This window comes from Macaca fascicularis, chromosome 3, assembly GCF_037993035.2.
Source record: "Macaca fascicularis isolate 582-1 chromosome 3, T2T-MFA8v1.1".
Lineage (NCBI taxonomy): Eukaryota > Metazoa > Chordata > Mammalia > Primates > Cercopithecidae > Macaca > Macaca fascicularis.
In genome coordinates, this window is record NC_088377.1 from 93,963,166 (window position 1) to 93,977,993 (window position 14,828).

The 14,828-nt window shown below is 39.0% G+C and overlaps 1 protein-coding gene across 8 annotated transcripts in view; it reads left to right on the top strand.

Moving 5' to 3' along the window:
• The window catches only part of MATCAP2 (microtubule associated tyrosine carboxypeptidase 2), a 66,832-nt gene extending 54,254 nt beyond the window's left edge, over nucleotides 1-12,578 (top strand). For 4 of the 8 annotated variants that reach the window (XM_005549792.5, XM_005549794.5, XM_065542135.2 and 1 more), the window contains 5 exons: nucleotides 2,252-2,395; nucleotides 3,407-3,539; nucleotides 4,411-4,716; nucleotides 7,463-7,560; nucleotides 9,816-12,578. In XM_005549792.5, coding sequence (XP_005549849.3) covers nucleotides 2,252-2,395; nucleotides 3,407-3,539; nucleotides 4,411-4,716; nucleotides 7,463-7,560; nucleotides 9,816-9,974 — 840 coding nt within the window. In that variant the 3' untranslated portion in view covers nucleotides 9,975-12,578. The remainder of the gene's footprint in view (nucleotides 1-2,251; nucleotides 2,396-3,406; nucleotides 3,540-4,410; nucleotides 4,717-7,462; nucleotides 7,561-9,815) is intronic. The other 4 variants (XM_005549793.5, XM_005549795.5, XM_005549796.5 and 1 more) reach the window with 1 other exon arrangement.
• The last annotated feature ends 2,250 nt before the right edge of the window (nucleotides 12,579-14,828 follow it).

Sequence of the window (14,828 nt, forward strand, 5' to 3'; positions counted from 1 at the left end):
ACTGGGAGGGTCTGGAAAAGGAAAGATCTAGTTATGTTGTAGAGATTCAACAGATGCAGATTTTACCCCCACAAAAGAGCTTTGCAGGGCCATTTCAAAATATGGCAAAGAAACATATTTTGGGGTAAGATATTTTTATTTCCTTCTTTATCAGTCATGTGATGTTATGCCAGAGTCAGGTTGGAAAGTAAGCCACACTATATAGGGTTGAATAAGACCTATCTGATGAGATTTTATAATTTAAAGGGCATGAGCCTGCAGGCCCTTTAGATAGGAATTTGGGCAAGAGAGGAAAACAAAGATCAGAGTTTAGTCCTCAGTGATAACATACCAATGATGATATAATAGTTAATATGTATTGACTGCTTACTGTGCCACAGACACCATGCTTTACAAAGGTTAACTAAATTTTCTCAATAAAACCATGAAGTAGATGTTATTATTGTTATCCTCATTTACAAATGAGGAGGCTGAGGCCAGTCAGAAGGTAGTGAGTTATCTCAATCGATTGTTCATGTCAGTTACAGATCAAACTCCTTGTTCTACTCTTTTCCCTTTTCTCACTACTATACTGGGCTAGTCTAATAATAACAACAATAATAATAATAATAAACAAGTTTAGTGACTTGCTCATGATACATAGCCAGAAGAGGACAGAGCCATGGCATCAACTCCAGAGCTTGTACGTGTAATTTCTTTACTAGTGTAACAGTTCAGAAACTATAGACTTTATATGACATGTATATGAATTCCCTAGGTTCTTACACAGTTCATGTAAGATAGAGTTGAATTTGCTAGCTTTTTTCCCCAAAAGGCCTTTGAAAAGCAATTTTCCTTTTCCTTAGGTTTTCCTTTCTATGACTTTGCCATAGATACTGATAATTTGTGATTCCTTAGCAGTTATTTTTAGTTCTCCATTCTTCCTGTGTGTTAATTTGTGCATTTGTGAAAAAATATCTCAACTTTCTTTTTTTTTTTTTTTTTTTTGAGACGGAGTCTTGCTCTGTTGCCCAGGCTGGAGTGCAGTGGCCGGATCTCAGCTCACTGCAAGCTCCGCCTCCCGGGTTTACGCCATTCTCCTGCCTCAGCCTCCCGAGTAGCTGGGACTACAGGCACCCGCCACCTCGCCCGGCTAGTTTTTGTGTTTTTTTAGTAGAGACGGGGTTTCACCGTGTTAGCCAGGATGGTCTCGATCTCCTGACCTCGTGATCCACCCGTCTCAGCCTCCCAAAGTGCTGGGATTACAGGCTTGAGCCACTGCGCCCGGCCAAAATATCTCAACTTTCTTATTCCTTTGCTGCAAAAATTTATGAAGAATGAAAAGTAGATAATATTCTGCCCTGACTGAAAGATAAAAGTATTTTTATTAATGTTGAGAATTTGTTTTCTGCCAAAGAGTAACCCAGGAGAATAGACAGATTGTTGCGGAAGACTGATTGAATTTTTTTTTTTTTTTTTTTTGAGATGGAGTTTCGCTCTTGTTGCCTAGGCTGGAGTGTAATGGCACGATCTCAGCTCACCACCACCTCCGCTTCCCAGGTTGTGCAAGGATTCTTCTGCTTCATCCTCCGAAGTAGCTGGGATTACAAGCTTGTGCCACCATGTCTGGCTAATTTTTTCTATTTTTAGTAAAGACAGGGTTTCACCACGTGGACCAGGCTGGTCTCAGATTCCTGGCCTCAAGTGATTCGCCTGCCTCAGCCTCCCAAAGTGCTGGGATTAAAGGCATGAGCTGCCACGCCTGGCTGATTTCTTTTAAAAAAATTTTTTTTAAATTTTTATTTCAATAGTTTTTAGGGTCAGACTGATTCTTATGTGTGTTCTTAAAATTTTGAAATTTTTTTTCCTTCAAAGGGCAATGGTAATCTATTGACTTGTGTGAAGACATACCTTCCACTCTGAGTTCTCCTGCCAAACCACCAAATTATCTCAGAGAAGCCAGGAGTCCCTCTCCCCAGCTTCTCGGCCTATCAGATGTTAGCACTTGAAATACGCAGTCCTTGAGCCCTCCGTCAGCATGTTAAGGAGAAACGAACACAGGGGAAGAGTTCATATTGCTAAGGTGTACAGGCGTTTGTACAAATTTGTGAAAATGAGTGGAAGTTGTTTAGGGTTAGAAAAGTTTGGCACTGCAGTTGCAGTTTAATTTGGAAATCAATAAACCTAGAATAGGTCACAATAAATAACATAGCTAGCTTAGTAATATAAGTAATATAAGGCTGTTTACTTTCATTATCTCTTTCTTTTACAGTCTATCAATATTATGGAACTGACTTTACAAAAATACGGAAGTTATGAAAAATTCGAACAAGCCACTGGTGGTAGCTTGCTCTCTAAAACTCGAATCTGGAGTCACGTTAGGAAGTACATGATGAAGGAAGGCTGCCTAGGGGAGGTATGAATCGCGAGTAAACATGAGGAGTTACTGTCAGTGACAGTCATAGTTTATTTTATTTTATTATTTTATTTTTTGAGATGGAGTCTCTCTCTGTCGCCCAGACTGGAGTGTAGTGGTGAATCTTGGCTCACCGCAACTTCCGCCTCCCGGGTGCAAGTGATTCTCCTGCCTCAGCCTCCCTCGTAGCTGGGATTACAGGCACCAGCCACCACACCCAGCTAATTTTTGTATTTTTAGTAGAGAGGGTTTTTGCCATGTTGGCCAGGCTGGTCTTGAACTCCTGACCTCAGGTCATCCGCCTGCCTCGGCCTCCCAGAGTGCTGGGATTACAGGTGTGAGCCACTGCGCCCAGCCTAGTCGTCATTCTTTTCTGTAGATTTTGTTTTCCCAACCCTATGTTACTCATTAAATTAGTCCCCCAGATTTCTTACTAAATACTGTAAGTCTTAAGTTCCTGTTGCATTGAATTGTTTTGATGTGTTCAGTGTCTTTTTGTTTTTCTTCTTACTGCCATTTCTGTATAACTTGTGGGATTAGATGAATTACTTTATGAAAATTGCTAATGAAGAGCTTTGCCCCAGAAGCCTCTCTTATTAGTCTTCTTAGTGGTCAGTCTCAAAGCCTTGGCACTGGCAATGAGCTGGATTCTGGCACCTGTATCTTCGTCTGCATCAGTTTAGCCAGGGAGCATATTTACGACATCTCAGAGGTACAATTTTAAGTCCTTCGTGTCTTCCTCAACACAGCCATTTACTTTCCCTTAAACTCAGTGAAGGTTCTTGAGTTCCCAAAGGGTCAAAATTAGAAGGGTCACAGGTGATTTGGCTGCACATTCCATCTTGGTTTCTGGGAGATTTAAGGTGGTTATAAACAAAAAACAGTGTTAATTTATAGGCCCATTGTTTTCTGCGAAAGCTTCTCCCCTTACCTTTATGTTATGTTTTATGTCTGTTTACTTTTTCTCTTGCCCATGTTTTATGTCTGTTTACTTTTTCTCTTGCCCCTTAGATTGTAGTTCATCTCACTGAGGACCTGCTTTCCCGAGCGTCAATGACAGTAGTAAATGGATGTCCAACTCTGACTATCAATGTGTGCACTGCACGTGAGCATTGGCTGGAGGGAATGCTGAGGCATGAAATAGGTAGAGGCAATCCTTTCCATTTGTTTATTTGTAACATCAAGAAATAGCTCTAAAGAAATGTTTTTTTAGAATGAGTTTTTTCTTAGTAGTGTTTATTTTATTTTCTTAGTAGAAGAAAATTTAGCAAAAAGTCATGAGCTTCACTTGGACTGAAGCTAATGTATTTATGTCTCATTTCAAATTAGATTTTTTAAGGGAAGTGTTTAGGTGTATTGAACCTGGAAAGTCATTTAACTGCTCTGGATTTCCCCTGCATTAAACTGAGGGGGTTGAATTAAGGTATCTTTGAGGTTCTTTTCAAATATCAAGTCTGTGATTCTTCCTTTAAAAAAGTAAATTGTTATAAAGGTGATACCTCCTCTCTTGAGATGTGATCCTTTTGAAGGCAGTGTACTCCTTCACACCCAAGAGATGTTAGGATCAGGTCATTTTCTACTTTGTTTTGATTTGTAGGCACACATTAATTTGGTTTTAGAGTTTGTTTGTTTGTTTGTTTTTTGAGATGGGATCTTGGTCTGTTGCCCAGTCTTGAGCACAGTGGCAGGATCTCAGCTCACTGCAACCTCTGCCTCCCAGGCTTAAGTGATCCCCTTCACCCCAGCCTCCTGAGTAGCTGGGACCCCAGGTGCACACCACCACACCCGGCTAATTTTTTTGTATTTCTGGTAGACATGTTTCACCATGTTGCCCATGCTGGTCTCAAACTCCTAAACTCAAATGATCTGCCTGCCTTGGCCTTCCGAAGTGCTGGGATTACAGGCATGAGCCACCGTGCCCGGCTGGTTTTAGACTTGATGGAATCTGTCTTTGGGGGAAGAATTAAAACAAGAATGGCATTTCTTCTTCTTCATGTAACTTTTCTTCTCCATAGGTACACATTATTTTCGAGGTATTAACAACCTCCAGCAGCCATGGAACAGTTGGACTGGACGTAAAAAACATGAGCTGAAGCCAAATAATCCCACAGAGGAAGGACTAGCAAGCATTCACAGTGTTCTGTTTAGAAAAGACCCCTTTTTGTGGCGGGCTGCCCTCCTCTACTACACTGTTTATCGAGCCAGCCAAATGTCTTTTTGTGAACTCTTCAGAGATATTGGCAGGTTTGTCAAGGACCCCAATACAAGATGGGATTATTGTGTACGGGCCAAGAGGGGATGGACTGATACTTCCCAACCAGGTGGGTGTCCTTTAACTGCAGGTTTTCTGACTTACTGACTAGTTGTCTAGGGATTTTGTAATCCCTGAATCACAAAATGCACTTACTTAAAAAAATTAAACCTTGGTTACCTGAGGTCAGAACTAGTTTTCCTAAACAGCATTTTCTTAGCATTATTTTTACCCAGCTCAATTTTGAAAAATCTCAGACCTATAGAATATGGAAAGAATGGTAGAATGAACACCCATCTACCCTTCATCTGTATTTACCTATTGTTAACATTTTGCTATTTTTGCTTTCTCTGTCTTTGACTTTTTAAAAACAGCTATACTGAGATATAATTCACATGCCATACAATTTACCCATTTAAAATGTAAAGTTCAGTGATTTTTAGAATATTCAGAGTTGTGCAACCATTACCATTGTCTAATTCCAGAATGTTTTCATTACCCCAAAAGAAACCCATACCCATTAGCATTCATTCCCCATTTCCTCCCCTGTGTCTGGTTCTAAGCAAATGAATCATCTCTAGATTTACCTATTTTGAACATTTCATATAAATAGAATTATCTAATATGTGATTCTTTGTGGTGGGCATCTTTCAGTTAGGATGATGTTTTCAAAATTCATTCATGTTGTAGCATGTATCAGTATTTTGATCATTTTATTGCTGTGGGGCAGTCTGTGCCTTAGCAAAGCTTAATCGCTGTGCTGGGAGATCCGCTGCTGTCTTCAGAGCCGGCAGGCAGGAACGTTTAAGTCTGCTGAAGCTGCGCCCACTGCCGCCCCTTCCCCCAGGTGCTCTGTCCCAGGGAGATGGGAGTTTTATTTATAAGCCCCTTACTGGGGCTGCTGCCTTTCTTTCAGAGATGCCCTGCCCAGAGAGGCGGAATCTAGAGAGGCAGTCTCTACTTTTTTTTTTTGAGACAGAGTTTCACTCTTATCACCCAGGCTGGAGTGCAATGGTACGACCTCGGCTCACTGCAACCTCTGCCTTCTGGGTTCAGGTGATTCTCCAGCCTCAGCCTCCCAAGTAGGGTAGTACTGAAGGCATGCACCAATATGCCCGGCTAATTTTGTATTTTTAGTAGGGACAGGGTTTCGCCCTGTTGGCCAGGCTGGTCTTGAACTTCTGACTTCAGGTGATCCAGCCACCTTGGCGTCCCAAAGTGCTGGGACTATAGGCATGAGCCACCATGCCCGGCCTAAGAGTGTTTTTAAACTATTTATTTGGAGCTTGGTAAATACTTACTCAAAGTAGTGATGGTTATGTTGCTAGCACAGCCCATATTAACATTTCATACTAGTGTTGCATTCATATGACAGCGTAGTGCCTTAGAGCCAGGAGCAGGCAAGATAGGAAGCAGGAAAGAGAAGGACATCTCTCTCTGTCTTTCATGTGTGCATAGCCAATTCCAGGCAGGATTTCAGATGAGCAACTTGTCTGCCATTTCTTAAAATACTCTTCTCAATACTCTTAGAAGAAAATTCATTGATATACTGAACTAACCTGAAATTCAAAATGACTTTTAAACAAATGTTTCTTAAATTGTACTCTTTTTTTCAAGGGCATTTTTGAGTGTTCTTTTTAGATTCCTTTGCCTGGATTTTAGTACTCTGTACCCAGATGCACAGGGCTTCCATGTTGCCTTTGATACCCACCCTGTGGAGGCTCATCACTTTTAGACTAGTCCCTTTTTTCTTTTTTTCACATACTTTTGTGTTTTTCATGTTTTATTATGGAAAATTTCAAATGTATACAAAAGAATGATTAATATGCTGAACTCCAGTAATATATTACCTGATCATAGCTATTATCAACATTGTCTAACTGTGGTCGTCTATTCTTCCAAATTTGTTTCCTATAAGTATTTTAAAGCCAATTCCAACATCATGTTCTTTTACCCATAAATATTTCTGATTAGGACAATTTTTTAAATCATCCTCTTGCTATTAGCATACCTAACCAAATTAACAATAATCTCTTAATATATGACTCCATGTGGTAGAATTTTAATTAATTTAATAGAGCAAAAAAATTTTTTTTAATTGCACAAATTGTGTCAGGATGGGAAAAAGGTTTACTGTGTAAACAGAATATCCTTTTCTAACTAGGTTCAGATCTCATGAAATGTTCTACTTTTCATGTCTTTATCCATTTTTTTTCTATTTTTTAAACCTACATGCTCTCCAAAATCTAGTTCTAGTTCTTGTTTACATAGAGAGGAACCAATGTCAAAATTTATGCTTTAAAACCATAGTTTGCTTTTGTTTAATGGAGAGGAAGGATTATTAATATTCTAAATACCAGGAATTTCTAAAATCCTGCATCTCTCCACTACCTTTATTGAGATGTACCTGCTCTAAAACTATCCGGCTCAGGTCTCCCCACTCAGATGCCTTCAGTGCACAATGGTAGTTATGACTGAATGGTGGGAGTAGGGGAAGGTGGGATAATCATATTTATAAGAGTCATATATTTGAAATTACCAGTCTCTATTTATAATGAGGAAAGAATTGTTATTTTAATAATGGGGAGGATGTGTGAGGAGAAGGAATTCTTAAGGTTCTAGTCTGTATACCATCTTGGCACTTCTCAAGACCTGACATTTTATGTAATGAAGAAAGTTAAATAAAAATAAAAATAAATGTTGACAAACATTTTTAATGCAGGACTGATTCTTACGGTAAATGGAACGGGTTGATATCTAATTACTTAGTAATTTTTCTAAACATCAGAAAGTAAACACTATTCTGGTTCCTCCAGGGTGTTTTAGTAAAGACCAGGTATACTTGGATGGAATTCTTCAAATCCTTCGATACAGAGATACCATAGACTTCCATCTGCTTACTGCCCTCGGGAAGGTGAGTAGAAGCCATGGCGCATATCCCTGAACACACCAGATCAGCATTCCCCTCACTCGAGCTTAGCATTAAATAAGACTTAGCTTCACACTATTTTTACTTTATTGTCAGAACAAATTTTCTTTATGTCATATCAAGAGGGAAGAAATCTGGTTCTGTAATAGAACCAAATTATAAAATTTCTTTTTGGTCAATAAGAGATAAAGGAATAGGAAATTTGGGAATATATATTGTTTTATTTTTATTTTTATTTTTATTTGTGTGTACATATTTTTCTAAAAAGCATTTTCTGAAAACTATAAAAGCATTTTGAAGTAAGCTGCACTTATAACACTTCCCCCTGTAATGTCTCCTAAGAACAGAATATTTTCTGACATTACTATATGATTTTGTTTAAGAAATTTATTACTGATTAAATATAACATCTAAAATATAGTCCACTTCAAATTTTCCAAAGTGCCTCCAAAATGTCCTTTGTGGCTTCTTTTTTGTGATCTAAGATCCAGTCGAGATTTATACATTGCATTTGGTTATAATCTTTTCTCTCTTTTAATCTCCGCTTGCCTTATTCTTTCTCTTTTTTTCATGACATTGTTAAGACTTGGGCTGGGCAGGGTGGCTCACGCCCACAATCCCAACACTTTGGAAGGCTGAGGTGGGAGGCTGAGGCAGGAGGATCACTTGAGGCCAGGAGTTTGAGAGCAGCCTGGGCAATATGGGGAAACCCTGTCTTTATAAAAAAATTTTAAAAAGTAGCCGGGCATGGTGGCATGCACTTAGTCCCAGCTACTCAGGAAGCTGAGGTGGGAGGATTACTTGAGCCCAGGAGGTCGAGGCTGCAGTGAGCCATGATTGTACCACTGCGCTCCAGCTTGGGAGAGAGAGCCAGACCCTGTCTCAAAAAAAAAAAAGAAAAAAGAAAAAAAGATTGCCACAGTTTTCTTGAGAATTCCTACAATATGGATTATCAGATTATTTCCTTCTGATGAGATTCAGGTTAAACATTTTTGCCAAGAATACTACATAAGTGATGTGTATTTCCCATTGTATCACATTAGAAAGTATGTGTCATTTTGCTCCATTTGATTATCTGGGTGTTTGATCACCTGGGTTAAGTTAATGACCACCAGATCTCCCCATTGTAAAAATACCTTTCCCCCATTGTATTAGTAAATAGTCTTTGGGGTGATATTTATGAATGGACTATTCCCTAATAACCCTTGATGATCTTTTCCCAAATCAGTTATTACACTGGTGGTAACAAAATAGAGATCTTCTAATTCTTTTATATTTCTTTGTCACTCCCCGTTTTTGTAGTATTATTGTGGACTTCATTGGACTTAATTTTTTTTATTCAACTTTTTCATGGTTGCACCTGTGTCTTAAACATGTCTCCATGTTTTCTGACACAGTAAAATGTCTGGGCACAGTTTGTACTTTTCCTACCCAAATCTCTAATGAAGATCAGCCATTTCTCTAATGAAGTCTTATTTCCTTTTAATTGAAACAAAAATAGAAAAATTAGCTGTATAATTGTGCAATTTTTCTAATTTAATAACATGTCATTTATATTCTAGTTATTTTCTTGATTCTTTTATTTCAATTTAGCCAGAAGACTTGTTTGGTTTTAGAGTCTCTCTCACACACAAATATGTTAAGTATAGTTGTCTAATTTTTAGACAAACAGTAGGTTCAAGGTACAGTATTAAATCAAATTTGACTTTTTAAAATAATCTTTTAGGCCGGGCATGGTGGCTCACACTTGTAATCCCAGCACTTTGGGAGGCCAAGGTGGGTAGATCACCTGAGGTCAGGAGTTTGAGACCAGCCTGGCTAATGAAACGTCATCTCTACTAAAAATACAAAAAATTAGCCAGGTGTGATGGCGGGTGCCTGTAATCCCAGCTACTCAGGAGGCTGAGACAGGAGAATTGCCTGAACCCGGGAGGCGGAGGTTGCAAGGAGCCAAGATCATGCCACTGTACTCCAGCCTGGGCAACAAGAATGAAACTTCATCTCAGGAAAAAAATAATAATAATACTCTTTTAATATGGTCATGGTATAAGGGGCAGAGAAATACATTATTATTTAACACAGTGAAGAAAATGTAAGTCACTGATTTTTGTTATTTTGCAGCTATTAAAATAATTTGATACATGATCTGTATACTTTCATTTAAGGCCCAGGGAAGAAATTCATCCTTAAAATGTACATTGTAGTTACATTTTTAAATTAACTCATCTTCCTTTCTTCAGGTTTCTTATGAAGATGTGGATCGCTTAAAAGGATTGGCAGTTACCGAAAACATGAGGGTCCCTCACTTCCTGCAGGACCATGGCCGATATATGGAACACTTAGAGAAGATCATGGAAGTGAATGAACTGACTGACAGGGAACTGAAAGATCTTATATAGTAATTAGCGTTCTGGCAAACATAGCTAAGCTATGCCTCCATGTATATTACCAGTTAGGTGCAGTTAGCACCAGAAGATTTATAAAAGAAGAATGACTACTTGTGTTTTCTAAAGAAGGGTCTTCAGTATTCAGCGGAATTTTTAGGTTAAGTACAAATCTTAAACTATTTCCCTAAAATGTTTCTATAGGCTGCAGGGGGAAGTTACTCCTATTTTCTGAATCTCGACAGGGTCAGATGAAAATACTACTGCTGAGCATTTTTGAAGACTCTTGGTCAAATTGCATGATAAATTTCTGCCTGAGCAGTAAGCACTGGCCTAGTGCTTCTGCCTAAATATGGAGGTCAGCTCCAACTGGAGACTGGCTGAATTCCATTGCTGTTCAGAATCCAAAGTTATATTTTATTTGATAAATAATGGTAATTATTCTCCTTTGAAAAATTAGTTTTGTGTTACTCCAAAAAGCTAGCTATATCTAAGCTTCCTTATTTTTTTTATATGTTAAGGAAATTTAAAGGGAGAGGAAAAGCAATTTGAAAATTTTTCATTAAGTGTTTTATTTTAACATTATTATTTCACCTTATCAGCTTATAGGAACTAAATTAGAGAATCACCTCTTTTTGTCCACTTATCTCTTAACTACATTTTCATTTGCTGAAACATATTGTACCCTTTTAAATTTTTTACAGAGTTTTAACGTCTTTTCCACTGCGTCCTTTATAAAAATGATAAGTACAAATTCCAGAGAGGTTTTCCTACACAAATAAAAATAACTGGGGAAGGGCTACTCACCTTTTTTATTAAACAGAACGTGTAACAAGCAGAGGACAAATAGACTGACCTGGTTAAATGTAGGCTCTGGATGTTGACTGGGTAGCACCTATAGTAAACTTGACCATGCTCTGAAAAATGAAATTTCTGGGTGTTGATGGTTTATAAAGCCAGCTTTGTGCTATTCATTCAGTATATTTTATCAAATCTTTGACTTCATCAACCCAGTAATGACATAGTTTAAATTTAAAAATGAGAGTTCTGTTTTGCTATATTTTTCCTGCTAACCTACCTTTGTATTTTATCAGCTTCAGTATATACTTGGATATATATACCTGGATTCAAATGGTTCTTCATACAACTTAATGATCAGAAAGAATGCTGCTGTAAACACCCCACTCAAGATTGCTGCTGTAATTTCTACCCAAAGCTGTCTGAGAGTTTATCTTTACCTCAGTGCAGGTTAAAATAATGGTGCTAATACTGGTAGATATATACTGTGAAGCCTGGTTCACATTCATGCTAGAAAATGATTTTGGGAAATCTTTTGCAGGAGAGGTTATGTGATTTTTCTCTTTCACATATCTAGAAGGACTTGCCTCAAAGAAGAATGTTGCAGCAAACAGGATATACTCTAGCCGGTGCCCAAAGGTTCTTGCAAAACTATGAATCTTGCTTTTAGCACTAGAGGGCCAGACACTCTGGAGCATTGACAGGCCTTAGCCCCTGCTCCCCAACTACGCGCCATGCTGGGTAGTGTGTGTCCTGTATATCTGTGTGCCAGGCTGGGGCAGACTGTGCCAATGCTCACCAAACACTAGAATCTGCTCTTACACCTCTAGCATGTATCTCCTTGTAGCAGAATCATGCACTTTCTCAGCATTGTGTAGTGTTTTCTAATTTCATCTTAAAACTTATCAAAAGTGATTGTGAAAACAGTGTCTAGAAGTATAAACAGAAATGGCAATATTTATGTCCTGTGATTCAAGCCCAAAGGTTATAAATTCAGCTTTCACAGGGAATAGCACTGCTAATCTTACTTTATGGTTTAAATATAAAGGAAAATCACAGCAGCCTTAATTTCCTATTGGTAGGATCATTGTAGCGGTTCTAGTTCCTGACTTTTAAAATGGATGAATATTTTCTCTTTGTCTGATTTGGAAAAGGAACTGCTTTTTTGCCTTACTGCTTTGGTATAAAGATGAAAAACATGAGCACTCTGCAGACAAAATGACCTTAAATCACATTGATAAAGATATTTTAAAAGTTAGCAGTGAACCAAAAGTAGTTACAGATTAGCAGAAATAAAGAGCTTTAAGCTTTAAAAGTTGAGATTAAATATTTAATGAAAGTTTATTAATTCTTTTTCCAAAAATAGCAGTAAGGTCAGTTTTTTCCCTAAAATAAAAAGTTTTAATAAACTGAAAATTATAGCATCAGTACTTAGGAGAATAGTTGAAGATTGTATTAATTTTAATTTCAATAGTTATTTGTCTTAGGCTATTGATGATTAGAATTTCATTAGTTTTGTCCACTGTAATTTTAAAAATAGTTGTATCAGATACAAATACTGATAAACTGTTAGGTTTTAACACCAGACAGGATTCAAAGGAAATTATTGTTTGCAAACATAAATCCATAGTCTTCATTTCTTTATATTTTCACCTTTGTAAAAGTGTTTAAAGTTTGTATTGTTTGTTTTGTATATCTTTGGGCATTTTTTGTCTAGCTATAATAAAAAGAAATAGTGCCAAGGTTCTCAGATGAAGTGTGTGACAATATATGCATGTAACTTGTTTTCTTTGAAAACCCAATTATATTTGTATTGTGGTGTTTCTTGCTTTTTATTTTGTGATAATTGTCAAAAGGACATTAATCATGCTTGTCTTCTAGTGCTGTTACTTCTTAGAAAAATATTATATTTACCACACTTCACCTTTTCCCTAGTTATTTTAGCTTATACTCTCATGGGACATATGGAGAAAAGAAAAGGAGAGAGGTTGTATTAGTCTATTCTCATGCTGCTAATAAAGACATACTTGAAACTGGGTAATTTATAAAGGAAAGAGGCTTAATGGACTCACAGTTCCACATGGCAGGAGAGGCCTCACAATCATGGTGGAAGATGAAGGAAGAGCAAAGTGATGTCTTACATGGCGGCAGGCAATAGAGTATGTGCAGGGGAACTACCTTTTATAAAACGATCAGATCTCATGAGACTTATTCTCTATCATGAGAACAGCACAGGAAAGACTTGCCCCCATAATGTATTTACCTCCCACCAGTTCCCTCCCGTGACACGTGGGAATCTTGGGAGCTACAATTCAAGATGAGATTTTGGGTGGGGACACAGCCAAACCATATCAGAGGGACAATTTTTTTTATTTTTTTGAGACGGAGTTTCGCTCTTGTTGCTCAAGCTGGAGTGCAATGGTACAATCTCAGCTCACTGCAACCTCCACCTCCTGGGTTCAAGTGATTCTGCTGCCTCAGCCTCCCGGGTAGCTAGGATTACAGGCATCCGCCACCACGCCTGGCTAATTTTTTGTATTTTTAGTTTCACCATGTTGGCCAGGCTGCTCTCAAACTCCTGACTTCAGGTGATCTGCCTTCCCTGACCTCCCAAAGTGCTAGGATTACAGGCATGGGCCACTGTGCCCAGCCTCAGAGGGACAATTTTGTCTTAAGGTACTATCCTGTTCATTTAGTAAACTTTTATGCAGAACGTGTCAAGCAGGATCTGTGCTGATTACCAGAGATCCTCTGATGAAGAGAAGAGAAGAGGCACAGAAGAAGGTTATGGCACAGCTACATTCCCGTGACCAAAAAGTGCTACAGAAAAAATGTACACTGTAGTCAGTGGGCCTGCCTGTGTGTTTGAAGCAGAGAGGAAGATCATTTGCTAAATGGTGATTGTTCACAAGATTTTATTATTGCTTTTTGCACAGGATTTTATTACTGCTTTTTGCAAGGCTTATGTTTGGAATAAAAGCACCTTCCCAGGGGAAGTAGTAGACCAGGAATGCAGTTGCTTGGGTCATCATAGGCCTGAGGGAGATCCCCTGAGACCTCCTGCAGATGCCCATGAGAGCCAACACTGTATCTTTAAGAAGATGAGCATGAAGCTGGGGTGAAGAGGAGTGTGGTGCCCTCACCCATCAGGGCAAGTAACCAGGTATAATAGTTTTCATGCTGCTGAGACTGGGCAATTTCCAAAAGAAAGAAGTTTATTGCACTTACAGTTCCACGTGGCTGGGGAGGCCTCACAATCGTGAAAGGTGAAGGTGAAAAGCACGTCTCACATGGCAGCAGATGAGAGTTTGTGCAAGGAAACTCCCCCTTATAAAACTGTCAGATCTCGTGAGACTTATTCACTACCACGAGAACAGCATGAGAAAGACCTGCCCCCATGATTCAATTACCTCCCACCAAGTCCCTCCCACAACAGATGACAATTCAAGGTGAGATTTGGGTGGAGACCCATCCAAACCACATCATTCTGCCCTGGCCTCTCCCAAATCGCATGTCCTCACATTTGAAAACCAATCCTGCCTTCCCAATAGTCCCCCAAAGTCTTATTTCAGCATTAACTCAAAAGTCCACAGTCCAAAGTCTCATCCAAGACAAGGCAAGTCCCTTCCGCCTATGAGCCTGTAAAATCAAAATCAAGTTAGTTACTTCCTAGATGCAATGGAGATACAGGCATTGGGTAAATACAGCCATTCTAAATGGGAGAAATTGGCCAAAACAAAGGGTTGACAGGCCCCATGCAAGTCTGAAATCTAGTGGGCAGTCAAATCTTAAATCTCCAAAATTATCTCCTTTGACTCCATATCTCACACCCAGGTCACACTGATGCACAAGATGGGCTCCCAAGGCCCTGGGTAGCTTCGCCCCTGTGACTTTGCAGCCCTCCACCTGGCTGCTTTCGCTAACTGGCATTGAATGTCTGCCACTTCTCTAGGTGTACAGTGCAAGCTATCAGTGGATCTACGAGTCTGGAGGATGGTAGCCCTCTTCTCACAGCTCCACTAGGTGGTGACCCACTAGGGACTCTGTTGAGGCTCCCACCCCACATTTCCC